This window comes from Thamnophis sirtalis, unplaced genomic scaffold (assembly GCF_051295495.1).
Source record: "Thamnophis sirtalis isolate CommonGarterSnake01/CBP01778 unplaced genomic scaffold, rThaSir2_p1.2 scaffold_4, whole genome shotgun sequence".
Lineage (NCBI taxonomy): Eukaryota > Metazoa > Chordata > Lepidosauria > Squamata > Natricidae > Thamnophis > Thamnophis sirtalis.
In genome coordinates this window covers 7,903,809-7,919,329 of record NW_028261384.1, presented here as the reverse complement: position 1 = coordinate 7,919,329, position 15,521 = coordinate 7,903,809, and the positions used below count along the sequence as shown (strand labels likewise).

The window sequence follows — 15,521 nt, the reverse complement described above, 5'->3', positions numbered from 1 at the left end:
TCGAACAGACAACATGATGGCCAAGGCACATGTCAATCACCGGTGGGGGGGACCGTATTGTTCATGGAATCTGCCTTTCGCCTAGGGATCTGGGTGGAAGGCAATCTTCTATCTCTACACACCAAACACATGTATCGACAACGCCCGGGCAGATTGGCTGAGCCGCACAATGATCCATCCTGCAGAATGGAGCCTGAATCGATGCATCTTCAGGCAATTGTCCACGAGGTACGGGACTGCAGTGCTGGATCTATTCACAACGGCCTCCAACATACAGCTGCCCAGGTACCTTTCCCGTTATACAACATCAGGCGCGAAAGGGACGGAAGCCTTAAGGTGCAGGTGGCCTCACGGCCTCCTGTACGCCTTCCTTCCCTTCCCCCTGCTACAGAGGGTGATTCACAAAATGCTGGAGGAGGAGGCGGAACTCATCCTAATCACTCCTCATTTGCCGTGCCAACCCTGGTGTGCGGACCTGGTCAATCTATCGGTGATCCCTCCATGGAGGCTTCCCATGATCAACTCCCTCCTTCATCAGGGGTCCATTCACCATCCCGACCTCCACTGGCTCCACCTAACTGCCTGGAGGCTGAACAGGCAACCTTGAAGGTGGCTAACCTTTCCGACAAAGTAATCCAGACTATTCAGGCGTCACACTGTCCATCCACCAATAGAATCTATGAATCAACATGGCAAAGATTCACAATGTGGTACAGTTCTCGAGATGTCGTCACTCTCCAAGCCTTGGTAGCTCAGGTTTTATAGTTCTTACAGCAGGGCCTTGACAGGGGACTTTCTCCTAATACCCTACAGTGGCAGGTGGCGGCTCTCTATTCGGTTCTTTCTCTGCATCGTGAGGAGCCTCTTTCCTTGCACCCTCATATCCGTCACTTCATCAGGGGCGCTTCTAACCTGAACCCTCCGGTCACCCATTGCTTTCCCTGGGATCTTGCCAAGGTCTTTGATTTCCTCACAGAACTGCCTTTTGAGCCTCTCAAATTGGCCTCATTACAACATCTTACGCTGAAAACAATCTTCCTGATTGCCGTCACATTGATGCGGTGGGTTTCAGAATTAGCGACCCTTTCTGTCAGATCTGATCCATGTGTGTTTCATCCAGACCGAGTGCGCCTCGATCCCACTTTTATTCCTAAGGTAAATTCAGCTTTCCATCGGTCTCAAAACTTGACTCTTCCAAATTTCTGTCCTAACCCTACTCATAGGCTCGTACGCAAGTGGCATACGCTGGATGTCCGTCAGGCCCTCAAGATCTATATTACCAGGACGACCGACTTTAGATGCACTGAGGCTCTTTTCGTCTCTTTCCATCCCACCAATAAGGGGCTCAAAGCCTCTTCATCAATGGTTGGGCATTGGATCAGATCTGCCATCTCTAGGGCTTACCTAATTCATCACCTCACTCCGCCGACCAACATCATGGCATATTCAATGCGCAGTGTGGCTACTTCAGCGGCATGGACTACACTAGCCACGGTAGAGGAAAACTGCAGAGCGACCACTTGGACTACTCCGACTCCATTTATCCGCCACTACTGGGTGGATAGATACCCATCAGCAGATGCAGTTTTTGTAAGGCGGGTGCTTCAACAAGTTCTTACCTCCTCTGTCTCCTAGGCCAGTTACATACCCACCTGGGGACAATCTTAGCTTTGGTACGTCCCATGCATGGCTGCTGTCTCCACCAACTTTGGAGAATCGGCCGTTGGTTCTTGCCTGATACGCCCCTTCTCTGGGCAGGTGGAGACAGCAGCCATCGCCATCCCTTTTTTCTCTGTCTGGCACTAGTTCGCAGAGAGGCAGTAGGGTGGTAATCTGGGGAGGTGAATCTTGAGAGCAGTCTGTTAGAGCACAGCAGTCTACTTATCTCCTTCGTCAAAGAAGCAGGAGTGCTCTCCTCAGAGGCTATGACATCAAATCAATAGATTCAGTCCTATTGGTTACTGGCTGAGTTAACCCATGCATGACTGCTGTCTCCACCTGCCCAGAGAAGGGGCATATCAGGTAAGAATCAACTCCCCATTTGCCAATGAAATTTGACATTGTCATTAAATCCCAGTTTCAGTTTCCCACCCACCCCTTTTTAAAAATGTTTGATTCATAGTCATTTAAAATGCTATTTCAGTCCTTCCCTATTCAATGTGTGCTGTTGAAACATCACTTAAGTATACAGGGCTTCCATGCTGAGAATTCTTCCTCCAGTGTTTTTATTAGAGCAGCATTCATTATAGATTGTCCTTTACCCTATGCATGATATAATTAATTAGTTTATTTTTACATATATAAAATTGCAAAATAAAACTGGATATTTTAAAGAACCTAATAAAGCTAGTGTTTATACAGCATCACCATGGGGTCCTGAGAGTTGAAATCACAAATCATAAAGGGGCCTTAGTTCTTCACCCTTATTCTAAAGCATTTTAAATTTAGTATTTTATTTGTATCAACTTTTAATATTTTTTTCTAGCTTCGTGATTCTCCACTGTACCACTTCATCAAGGCTAGAGCACTGAATAAAGCTGGGGAGTATCCTGAAGCCATTAAAGTCTTGAAAATGCTTATCAATATACCACAAATGAAAAGGGATGCTAAGAAAGGCCAGGGGCCCTTTGTCACAATTAGTGAGCAGGTCTCCATTTACCTGGAACTTGCTGAAGCTCTTCGACTCAATGGGGAGTTGGTAAGAAATCAAAATTATTTGCCAGATATTGAAGATATTTGAAAAATTGTAAAAGAGTATCACTCTTCTAATTATTATTATTTATTTGTAAAAAAAAGGTTTAATTAAAAAACAGTTTGTTGATATTTAATGGCTTTATTTTATTATTTTAAGTGGTTCAATAAATAAATAATCTATGAATGCATCAATTTTAATGTTCAATGTGAGAAATATCAGTAAATATAACCCATATTTTTTTAAAGGTTTTTGGGAGGTCCTCCATAATTATTAAAAGTGGGAAGGAGTCCTGAAAGAAAAACCATTTAAGAAGCGCCAATCTAGACAACCAAAAATAATTAAACCAGGTCAAAAATTAACTGGCTAATATTGATATTAATATTCAGATGTTTTTATAATGCCTCTGGGAGGTGTTTTTTTAGTAAACCTGTTCCAAGCATTAGAGATTATAACATGTTTCTCATGTTCCTCCCAGTTAAAAACCACCACTAACTAATTTGATGTGTCATTCAAACAATAACCTTCATCTTTATGCTCTTCTATTCAGTTAGAAGTAGCTAATATTTGATGAGAACAAAGCAGGATCTTCTCAGTACTAGCTCTCAAGCTTTGCCAAGATGAGACTACTATTTACCTGAATGCATGTTATGAATGGTCCAGTGAAGTCATAATTATCAATTAATCATTTAAGACCATTTGCTGGCTTTTCCAAAGAAATCAGGAACAGTTTCAAATAGTTTATGATTCAGGCAACTGTTACAAATAGTCCTTTAAAGTGATCAAATTCTTGTGAGATTATCAAATCTTGCAAGATTTTGGTAGATTCATAATGAGATCTCCTACGCTAACTTTAGATTAATATGTTGTGCTCACTGCTTTTTGTACAATTGTTTATCGGTTGTGAGTTATTGTTCCGTACAATTATATTTTAACTGCTTTCTCGTATCACCAAGTACAATGAAATTAGAGAAATATATAACTAGTGAATTCCATGCCTTCGTGAATAATTAGTAATATCTTTTAATTTCTGTGCTGTCAAAAATGACCTTCTTGAAACCTTGAATAGTGATGCATCTGCAGCTATAAATCAAAATGTCTGTGAGTAGCTGACCCTCTGCCCAGAAATTTAGGGTAGAGAAAGACAGGTAGTCCTCAATTAACAAAAGTAACCAGAATTTCCATCACTAATACAGTCATATAGCGTTGTCATGTGACCATGCTGCTCAGTGATGGCTGCTCAACAGGCCTCAGTGTTAAGTATAGCCCGCATAGGTTATTAAACAAGGGTCTCATGTGATCATGACTTCTGATATCCTGTCAGCTTCCCCATTGACTTTGCTTATGGGAAACTGGCAGGGAAGATGACAAATTATTATCATGTGACCACAGGAACACTGCACCAGTTGGAACTTCAAAAACTGGTCATAACTGCCACTCATTCGATGCCATTACAAGTTTGAATGGTTGCTTAGAGAGTGGTTGTTAAACAAGGATTATCTATATGCAAGAACTATTACTTAGCTTGTTGATAATTTTTTAGGTCCAAAAATTAATATTTGGGAGCAGCTCAAGCAGATGCTTCCCTGATTAACTGCATTATATGTAAGGAGTGGGAGGAGGTACAGCACAATCAGACTTGTAAGACTTTGTTATTGCAATCTCAATAGAAATAGTTATAGCCTTTCTATAAAGTTTATATCCTGATCTGGTCAGGTGAGGCTGACAATTTGTTTTCTGCTTTGTATTGTGATAAAGAAAAAGGGTAGCTGTAAAAAAAAAAAAGGTAATAATAAAAAGGAATAAAATCTCTTCAATTCAATTCTTCAATTTGATTTTTGGTATCAACCATTTTTTAGCCTCAGCCTCTATCTGCATTATGGTTTCCCTGTCACACATATATGCTACTAATTCCCAACTCTAGGGGGCGATCATCTCATCTCAGTTTCACAGCCAAAGAGCCAGTGCTGTCCAAAAACGTCTCCGTGGTCATGTGGCCAACCTAACTAATATAGCAATAGCAATAGCAGTAGACTTATATACCGCTTCATAGGCCTTTCAGGCCTCTCTAAGCGGTTTACAGAGAGTCAGCATATTGCCCCCAACAATCTGGGTCCTCATTTTACCCACCTCGGAAGGATGGAAGGCTGAGTCAACCCTGAGCCGGTGAGATTTGAACCGCTGACCTGCTGATCTAGCAGTAGCCTGCAGTGCTGCATTTAACCACTGCGCCACCTTGGCTCCCTGGCTTGGCTTCAGCGTTCAACTAAACGCTGAAAGCGCATGGAACACTGCTACCTTCCCACCAAAGATAGTTCCTTTTTTTCTACTTGCATTTTTACATGCTTTTGAACTGCTAGGTTGGCAGAAGCTGGGATAAGTAATGAGAGCTCACTCCGTTATGCGGTGCTAGGGATTCGAACTGCTGACCTTTCTGATCAACAAGCTCAGCGTCTTAATCACTGAGCCACTGCATCCCTTCTGTGTTATGGAAATATACTGGTATTCTTTTTAGGTGTTATATAAAATTACTGGAGTACATATACAAAATTTGTTAAACTTTCCAAAAAGGCTAAATAAATGTTAATAATTTTACCGCTAATAATTACATAATCATTAAGATTTGCAGTTTTGTTTTCACATGCATTATTACATTCCAGCATGAAGCTACCAAGATAATGCAAGATGCCATCAATGAATTTAGTGGGACCTCTGAAGAAATCCGCGTCACTGTTGCTAATGTGGATTTGGCTCTCAGTAAAGGAGACGTTGATTTAGCTTTAACAATGCTGAGGAATATCACTCCCAACCAGCCATATTACACTGAAGTTAAGGAAAAGATGGCTCAGATATACCTTCTGATCCGAAAAGATAAGAGATTATATATTGGATGCTATTGGTAATTTTTTTTTACAAATTAATATTGTCTTTTATTTTCTGCAACCATTCACTTTCATATTTTGCTTTAGGGATAGAGAAGAATATGAAAAATTAGAGCAAACATGAAAATTATGACCAGTTCTGAATAATACAGTCTGAAAATATAATACTAATTTTAGCCTGAAGGCTGAGAAGTATTGTATTTCCAGATTCTTGTTATGCCCTAACTCAGATGACACCCCTTCTTTAAGAAACAGCAACATAATTACTTATGAAATTAATTGAACTTTTGGATGCAAAGGTCCTAAGTCACTATTTGAATGAAATTCTTATCAGAGAGTGGTACTTCAACTTTCCTTCTCTCAGCAAGTGAGCAAGATTTTCTGGTGTGTGCCTGTATGGATCTGAATACATATCCATGATGGTCAGATCAACTTTCCCAACCCTTAGCTCTCTAGAGATATGTTAGACAACATAGTTAATGCAACATGGACATTTTTAAGGATAGAATTATATTCTAAAAAACAAGGTTCAGTGAGAAGAACAAAGTTCGCCAGGGAAAGGTAGACTCCTTTTTAAAATGAGAAGACTTGGGCTTCACTTTCTCCCCATGTTTACAATAAAAGTGCTATCTCAGATATGACAGAATCTTCATGTCTCTCTATGAATGTCTGAGTGCATTCTCATTCCCTAATATGATTGGTTATACAAGTATTTATTGTATTTTTGCATTACAGTTATCATTTGCAGGACATTAATAATGTGTTCATATTGCAGTGCAGCTAGGCAGATGTCTATGGAGATTCTCAATCATACAGGTCAAGGGTGTCAAACTCAATTTTATTGAGGGCTGACCAGGGGAGCATGGTCAGCTTGATGCCACTCACTGGATGTGGTTGACTGGGTGGGCGTGGCCTGCTTGATGCCACTCCCCAAACTGCTGGCATGTTTCCTCTTTGAATTGGGTAGACTGGCCCGAAGCTCAGCCAAAGTGACATGGGTCAGCCCTTTACATTTTCCAGGCCAGCCTCCTGGGCAGGATCTAACCACATCATGGGCCAGATCCGGCACCTGGGCCTTGAGTTTGATATCCCTGATCCAAGTCATAGTTATCCTAAGGGTGCTTTTTCCAAAAAGCAATTGGACTGCTTATTTTTGGGGTGAGAAGTGAAACAGTTACAAAGAAAAACAAAGTTCAGTTGTCTTTTGGAAAAAGAAACTTTGGGAGATAGACAAATGAGCTGCGCCAATTTAAAAGTTATCTTTTATTTTTGGCTTGTGAAAACTTAAAATTATGCCCTATATTTTTAATTTTTTCTTGTAATTTAAATACCATCCTTTTACCTAGTGAATTGTGTGAAAATTTGCCAAGTCCTCATACTAGTCTTCTCTTGGGTGATGCCTACATGAATATTCAAGAGGTTAGTTCAAAAATATTATTTATTATTGATTCTCCCACCCCCACCCCCGCTTTCCTCCCTCCCTCCATCGATCTTGCGTATGCATAAAAATAAATATATAAATATTAATCCTTTGACTACTCCAAGCAGCTTGACAGATCAGGAGTTCGAAGGCAGATAACCCCTATAAATTGGCTGCCTAAAAATTGATGAAGCGATCTGAAAGGGTTTGCACAGGCATAATCATTTCTCCTGTCATTTAAGATATCAAAACCATATGTGAGGCATTTGAGCATTATCAAACTTCACAATGTTTTTCTTCTTAAATTTTTGTCACTTCACAATGCTTCTTCACCCCTATGGAGGCAATGCTTTTCTGGTTTTTTCTGTGGTAGGGATTCCTTCAAATCCTCCCCCCATTTCCCTTAAGGTTTCTCCACAGGTCCTCAGAATATCATTTCTGCTCTTTTTAGACTCCATCTATCTGCTCAACAGCTCCTTCAATCATCCAGCTAGCTAGCTAGCTTCCAGAGAGAACTGCTGTGATGTTTATAGTAGAAACATGGTTAATGTACATGGGGGATGGAGGCAAAATTAAGTTCCCATTCTTGTTTGTTTGGAAAGGGGAGGGAAGGGAAGCTAGTAGCAAGGGAATGTTTTGTTGGTTCTTGGATTCCTGTTCTGACTTGTGCAATGGGGTTAAGTGTGGGGACAATAATTTGACAACTAACCAGAGAATAGCACAATATTCCTTGATCATTGAAATAGTGATAGCATGGTGCTATATTAATCAAGATAGAGCTAGGTTTCCACTGTCCGTATATTAATAGAAGGCATTAAACCCTGTATCAGAGTTTGGAAAACGAACAAGTGGGACAATGAAAAATTATATTTAAAATGATAGGTTTCAAAGCTATCATGATTAATGTTACATATAAAAATAACTGCAATGTTACTTTCATTGTTTTAGCCTGAAAAAGCTTTAGAAGTTTTTGAAACAGCTCAGAAGAAGAATCCCCTGGATGCAACAGTAGCACGGAAAATTGGGCAGGCTTATGTGTACACTCACCAATATAACAAGGTGCAGAAATAGATTTATTCATTTTTATTCAACATCATTCAAAACCAAGCCAAGGAAATATACAGCCTCCTATTATTCTTTAATCTGACCAATGAACTGAATTTGTACTTGCGTGCATAGTCAAAATCAGGATATGGGATTAGTCTGCTTAGTTCATAAACTACTGGGTAAAAGTGGAATTAGATACAAAAGGCTATGTAGCCCAGGACATTTTTTTTTAAAAAAAACCTTATTAGTTTTATAGGACTCACTGATGTGGCAAATTTTGAGGTGCAGGAGTTTTCATAATAGCCCTGTCTGCAAGAAAAATGTGTAGGTACATCCCCTGTTTTATTATGTTAATTGGAATGTTCACATAAACCTGTACATTCTAATTAAAAACCCCATAATAAAACTCACACAATCCCATGTGCATTTGTCAGGGAAGTTCTACTACACTTAGCAGATACATAAACTCACAGTTATTTTTAATCCAAAGCCTTCACTTAGCTAAAACATAATCTTTTCACTCATTATTGGAAATGCAGACAATATTGCAAAGATGCATTGTTATTTAAAATGCTAGCACAAGGTAGACAGGGCCTTCAAAACCAAAAATAAGTATCCAGCTTTTGCTTTATTACTTCTCTTGTATTTCCTACTATTCTTTCATAAATAAATAAAAAAGCTTTGGTTCCAAGTCAATGGCCTTTTAAGACCATTCAGTTTCCAAAGCAAATTTTGTGCTGGAAAAAAAACCAGCCTTATTGTTTGGTTTCCTTCCTTTTCTAGCTCATTAAATTGACAGATACAGCTCATTATTTGGATTGCCTTCCTAATCCAAATAAATTTGGAGACATGACTTGCTCAACATTAGTGAGATTTAGGAAGACTAGCAAAACCTGATTATTTCAGCTGATCTTAGAAGGAAATCTGAATATTTTATTATCTTCGGCATAAGAATATTTGATTTTGCTATTTATTCATGGGGGTGGTGTTCTGCATTGGATTGGGGATTATTTTCCTGTTGGTTACATTTTTAATACATTTGGTAGGATTGTAAAACAAGCAGAATCAGTTGATGATTGCAACTGTATAAGCCTGTTATAATTAATTATAATTTAATTAATTAAATGGATGGGGTAAAAACAACAAATATATGAACCAGATTTTGTTACCATTCTATATGGGATTTAATTCATCTGTGAAGTCATACAGTCTATTGAGAGCGGCAGATTTGATGATGATATGACTTGTCAGTCTCATAGAAGCATGTTTTTTATTCATAGCCAATAGCTGAGGCTCTATTATCAATATATATCAAATTGTTTCAGGCTATTAATTACTATGAAGTTGCTCTCAAGATGAGTGAACAGGACTTTTTGTGTCATGATCTTGCTGATCTCCTATTAAAACTCAAAAAATTTGGCAAAGCTGAAAAAGTTCTGAGCCAAGCACTAGATCATGATCCAGGTAACATTTTTCTTTTCTTTTCTTGGAATCTTCAGCTGCATTTTTATCTTGATATAAGGCAGAAACATGCTCTTGTCATCTACATTTGTATATAATACCTCATTTCTCCATTGAGGATTTTTTAAATGACTAGTTATCTTATCACACCATCCCTGCCTTATCTATAGTTAAAACTTATATATAATTGAGACTAGAAACAGAGTAGAGAAGAGCAACAAAGATGATTAGGGAGCTGGAGGCTAAAACATGCTGAAATTGGGTATTTCTAGTTTAGTGAAAATAAGGACTATGACACGATAGCAGTGTTCCAATATTTGAGCGGCTGCCAAAAAAGAGGAAGGGATTAACCTATTCTCCAAAGCACCAGAAGGCAGGACAAGAAACAATGGGTGGAAAGTAATCAAGGAGAGAAGCAACCTATAAATAAGGAGAAATTTCTTGATACTGGGAACAATTACCCAGTGGAATGACTTACTTTCAGAAATTATGGGTGTTCTAACACTGGGAGGTTTTTAAAAATAAATTGGACAAGCATTTGTTTGAAGTGGTATAGGGTTTCCTGCCAGAGCAAAGGGTTGGATAAGAAGACCTCTAAGGTCCTAGCAACTGTTAATCTGAGAAAATTTCTGAGGAAAACTGCATGGCAGAATTTTATATCTAATTGTTTAAAATATATATACAAATCAACAATTATTTTTCTGTTTGACTTACAGTTGATGATGTACCTTCAATGATGAAGGATGTGAAAAATTTAATATTACTAGCAAAGATTTATGAGACGACTAAAAGAGGCGAGGTTATTCTGGAAACTCTGACAAAGGTAAAATGTCAACATTACATAAACCACAAATCAGAAGAATTATTTCAAAGGAAATTCTAGTATACAAGACAAAATACATACTTGTGTTTTTCAAATAAGCCACAGTTTGAAATCAAGTAGCAACCTAACTTTTGTATCACAATAAGCTTGTAATATTTATAACCTACTCTTTCAGACAGAGAAGATAACCAGTTGAGAGCAATGTTTTCAATATTCAGCTTTCTTAATTTGTTCTCAACCATCAGAAGGGTTGACAGTTATCAAAACAGGAAACAGATGTAAACTGCCATGCCTTTACAAAATAATCCTTAACATTAAAACAGTGGAAGGAAACAATAGTTTTGCCATAATAAGCACTATATTTCATGTCTCCTTTGAAAGTAGTGGATTTATTTAAATTCTTATATTGTCACCTTAGCGTTTTTCTAAGAAATATCACTGATCAGAGCATTTAAGGTTTTTATCTTCTGTTCTAGACTTCAAAGAGAGAAGTCTGATCTCTAAAGCAAAGCCAAAATACATGCAGAATTAAGAGACATAATGAGAAATGGTTTGTTCAAAATGTATAGATAGAAAAAAAATCCCTAACATCTTGATTGGACCTTCTTCCTTCTGAGATTGGCCAGCCATTTGTTTGGAATGTTATAGGGTCTTCTGCCTGGGCAGGGGGTTAGACTAGAAGATCGCCAAGATCCCTTCCAATTCTGTTATTCTGTTATACTCATTTGACTTGTATCTTAGGAAATCAAGACTATGTACATTGTACTATCATTTGACTTGTAATTTTATCTCTCCACAATGAGCATATGTGGTGTTTATTTATTTGTTTGTTTTATTCATGTGGCCTTGTATCTCACCACAGTGACTCTAAATTGTTAACACAGTTAAAAATCAGAACCAACAATAAAAATAACATATAACCTCAGTGCCTCTCAAGAGGGCCCCCAGGGATTCAGAGCCAATCTGATATGTGGGGAAATGACATTCTAAGAGAGGCTTTTAAGATAGAAAAGGTAGTTACTAACTACGGGTCTTTAATGTAACATCTTTTTCTATCACAAATAGAAACAATTGATGAGAGCTGGTGCCACAAATAATCCAGGCCTATGGCATGAAGGGACATGGTGGCTCAGTGACTAAGACGTTGAGCTTGTCAATCAGAAAGGTTGGCAGCTTGGTGGTTCAAATCCCTAGCTCCGCGTAACCGAGTGAGTTCCCGCTACTTGTCCCAGCTTTTGTCTACCTAGCAGTTCAAAAGCATATAAAAATGCAAGTAGAAAAATAGGAACCACCTTTGGTGGGAAGATAACAGTGTTCCATGCACCTTTGGTATTCATGCTGGCCACATGACCATGGAGACGTCTTCGGACAGCGCTGGTTCTTCAGCTTTGAAATGGAGCTGTGCCCCCTAGAGTCGGGGACGACTAGCACATATGTGCGAGGGGAACCTTGTCTTTGCCTTCATGGCATGAAGGGCTTTATAGATGACTGCCAGCTTCTTGAACTCCACCACAAGCATACCGGCAGTTAATGCAGGTCAGAGCAGAAATGAGTGCACATTAAGAGTCACTCATAAATAATGCGTATGTCATCTCATTTTTGCACCAGCTGCAACTTCTTCAAGGGCAGCCAGGCCTGAGAGCGGAGCCTTCTGGTCCAGCAAAGGGCATAACTGGCATACAATACAGAACAGGGTTAAAGCCTCCCCGGCAGGGCTGTCACCTGATCTTTGAAATAAATTCTATTAAAGTGACTGGCTCAACTTGTCCCTTGATTTCAGTCCAATAACCAAACTACAATAGCAGACTTTAAAGCAATTGCTAATTTTCAGCCTAACCTTATGATAAAACAGTACGGGGAGAAAACAATATGCTGCTTTAAGATCCTCAAAGTAAAATAGGAAGATAAATCTAAAGAACGTCACTAATTAAGTGTTCATCAGGTACTAGTTTATATGTAAGCCCAATTGCCCTAATTTTATACATTTGTCCTATTGAAGGCTTATGACACCCAACAAAGGATATTAAAGAGAGTTCGTGTGGAGCAGCCTGAGTTGATCCCTCCTCAAAAACAAATGCTACTAACAATTTGTGTGCAGTTTGCCAAATTCCATCAATCTGAAAAGGAATATGAAAAAGCTGTGAAGTACTACTCAGAGGCCCTGGCCTCCGTGCCAACTGATAATAAGGTAACCAACTCCCCACTTCAAAGGCAAAACATCTAAACTGTCCAGTTCTGGGACTTCTTGCAAAAAATGCTGGGTCAGATTCAATAAAGCATTTTTACATTCTTAAGCAGCAATATGTATTTCAGATCATTTAATATAAATTTGTTTTGCTTTGTTGTGGGGATAAAAAATTACCCATTTGAAATAAGTAGCAAATAGCTTGACTACAGTACTATTATTAGAAAAGAGGCAAACCATGTGAGTGAATATAGTGTATTTTATATTAACGATGCCAAGACAGATTGAACTGGATGGTAACAAAACACTGTTCCAAGTATGAATTACGAGGAGCCAAAGCACCATTACAGCAATGCAGGTCAAATTGCTGGCCTACCTCAGGCAAAGCTTAGAAATGAACTTTTGCTTTTAGATTTGAATATTTCTTTTTTTTAGCACAAAATGTGGGGTCCAGGATAGAATTGAAAAGTGACTCAACCTAAAAGTATAGTTAACTATAGTCTCTTTAGTCCAACCATAGAGGGAAGGTTACAGATATCTGATATAGAGATAGCTCTCTATATGACCACAATTGAGTCCAAAATTTCGGTTGCTAAATGAAAGATTTAGCAAAATGAGTTTTGTCTCATTTTAAGACTTTTTTTGCCACAGTTATTAAGTGAATCACTGTAGTTGTTAAGTTGGTAACACAGTTGTTAAGTGAACTGGCTTCCTCGTTGATTCTGCTTGTCAAATTCAGAAGATCACAAAATGTGTTTGCATGACCCAGAATATTGTAATCATCATAAATATGAGTCAGTTGCCAAGCATTTGAATTTTGATCGCATGACCATGGAGATACTATGAAAAATGGCCATAAGTCACTTTTTCAGTGCAATTGTAACTGTGATTGGTCATTAAATGAACTAAATAACTCGAGAACTATCTATGATTATCATTCCCTTCTTCTGTATCAATTTATTGCTGAATAAATGTTATTTCCATTTTATTTGCAGATAATATTGGAATTAGCTGAACTATATTTGATGCTAGGAGACACAGACCAGTGTGAACATTATTGTTCTCTCCTGCTTCAAGACAATGAGTGCAGTGAAACTGGAACAATGGTATGCAGTTTGGTTGCCTTCTCATATACTCAGCTGTAAAAAAAATAAAGCTTTGTTGTGGTTTTCTTTATCTCGATGATAGCCCACCACAGCTCTTCACTGGGTGACTCTTCTGAAAAAAGGTTTGAAAAGCTTTCAAATGAAAATTCAGTTGAATCTGAATCTTTATCAAATATTAAATGACATTACTTTAAAAAAATCAGTTGTTTGGAAGCAATTCTGTTGCTCACATGAAGAGATGTGATAAAGGGAGCCTCAAAGATCCTTTTTTTTTTCTTCAAAAGGCAATTAGACTTTTTCTTTGAGGAAGAAGAAGAAAACATTTCGCTTCTCATCCAAGAAGCTTCACATCAGTTCTGATGTTGGGAGAAGAAAACTTCCATCCCCCTGCCGTCACAACTGATGAAGCTTTTTGGATGAGAAGTGAAATGTTTTCTTCTTCCTCCTCAAAGGGAAAAAAAACAGTCCAGTTGCCCTTTGAAGGGAAAAAAGCGCTTTTGAGACAACTATGACCTGAATGACTGAGAATCTTCACAGATATGATAAAGGGAGCATTTGCTTCAGCTCAGAACAGCATTGTCTTAATGATGTATGACACCGAATAAAGTTCACACAAATTTAATATTTACTATCTCAGACTAGAAGAATCTCATTCATTTTGCTCATTTTTGCTTATAAATCTATAAGAGTCTCAAAGATACTTGATTTTGTGTTGACATTTGCTACTTAATATAAACATTCCCCGGAGAGTCAGAAGAGGCTTACGAATGGGTTGCCAAGCTGCCAGAAACTGAAGCAGTAGACCAGTGGTTGGCCATGCCCCACCTAAGCATCTTTAAAATCCTGATGCTCCACTTGTGACATATAGTTCTTACTTTACTCAAAAAGTGAACTCTACTCACACGGAAGAAGCCTAAAAGGCCATTAACTGGGTTTAAACAAGGTTCAAATTGCTCCCATTAAAAATCAAATTGGCCCACTATGGGACATGTTGGGAGCCACTGCAGTATACAGAGTTCCCAGAATCTGCTTGTAGATCAGAAACTGGCTTAGGATAGAAACAGGAGTCTATAATTACTTCAAACAAACAAACAAAAAGAAAAATATTCATAGTGGAACAGTCTGCAAACTTTCCCATATGGAAGTTTATTTATTTTATTTATTTATTTGGTTTGTCCAACATGAACAAGATAACAGGTATGTATAATCATGGACATGAACAACGGGAATGAATACAAATAAATGGGGACAGTAGGATAGGGACAGAAGGCATACTGGTGCGCTTATGCACGCTCCCTTACGGACCTGTTAGGAATGAGGTTTGGTCCACGGACAGTTTAAGTTGAAGCTGTGGGGGTTTGAGGATGTAACAACTGAGTCAGGTAGTAGTTCTTCGCATGTTCTAGCTATCTAGCTATCTATCTGAAGTTCAATTTATGCAAAAAATATCTACTTGAAATTTATTTTTATGGTTTCACTGTTCTACAATCAAAACTCCATTTGTATTTGTTCAGTCTGTCTGGAAAACAGTATAACTTGCTTGCAGACCTCCAAAGTCCCTTCCAAGTCTGTTATTTTGTTATTTAAATGAACTGTTGTAAGTCGAGAACTATCTGTACATGTGTGTATGAAGGCACATCTAACTATCCACAGACACACAATCACAAAAGGAAATGAGGTACCCACAACTTAGTACATCTCTAGAAATCATCTTTTCAAATTGCTAAGGTTCTATGAATCTATTTGAGTTGAACAAGAGTTTAAGATAAAAAGTCCTTAACCTTCAGCTCTTCACTGGTAGATTTAATTTCATTTATTTTGATCTTTATGAGCTTTTATAAAATAATGAATTTTAAAAATGCTGTGGTCTTGCTTTCTGTTGAAATATTTAAATATTTTTTTTCT

General features: G+C 38.2%; 1 protein-coding gene across 1 annotated transcript in view; it reads left to right on the top strand.

Annotated features, from left to right (window-relative positions):
* Positions 1-15,521, top strand: part of TTC21A (tetratricopeptide repeat domain 21A) — a 46,556-nt gene that overhangs the window by 17,384 nt on the left and 13,651 nt on the right. Inside the window, exons 10-17 of the mRNA XM_087712236.1 lie at positions 2,486-2,698; positions 5,353-5,591; positions 6,921-6,993; positions 7,943-8,053; positions 9,367-9,505; positions 10,219-10,325; positions 12,325-12,513; positions 13,506-13,616. Coding sequence (XP_087568362.1) covers positions 2,486-2,698; positions 5,353-5,591; positions 6,921-6,993; positions 7,943-8,053; positions 9,367-9,505; positions 10,219-10,325; positions 12,325-12,513; positions 13,506-13,616 — 1,182 coding nt within the window. The remainder of the gene's footprint in view (positions 1-2,485; positions 2,699-5,352; positions 5,592-6,920; positions 6,994-7,942; positions 8,054-9,366; positions 9,506-10,218; positions 10,326-12,324; positions 12,514-13,505; positions 13,617-15,521) is intronic.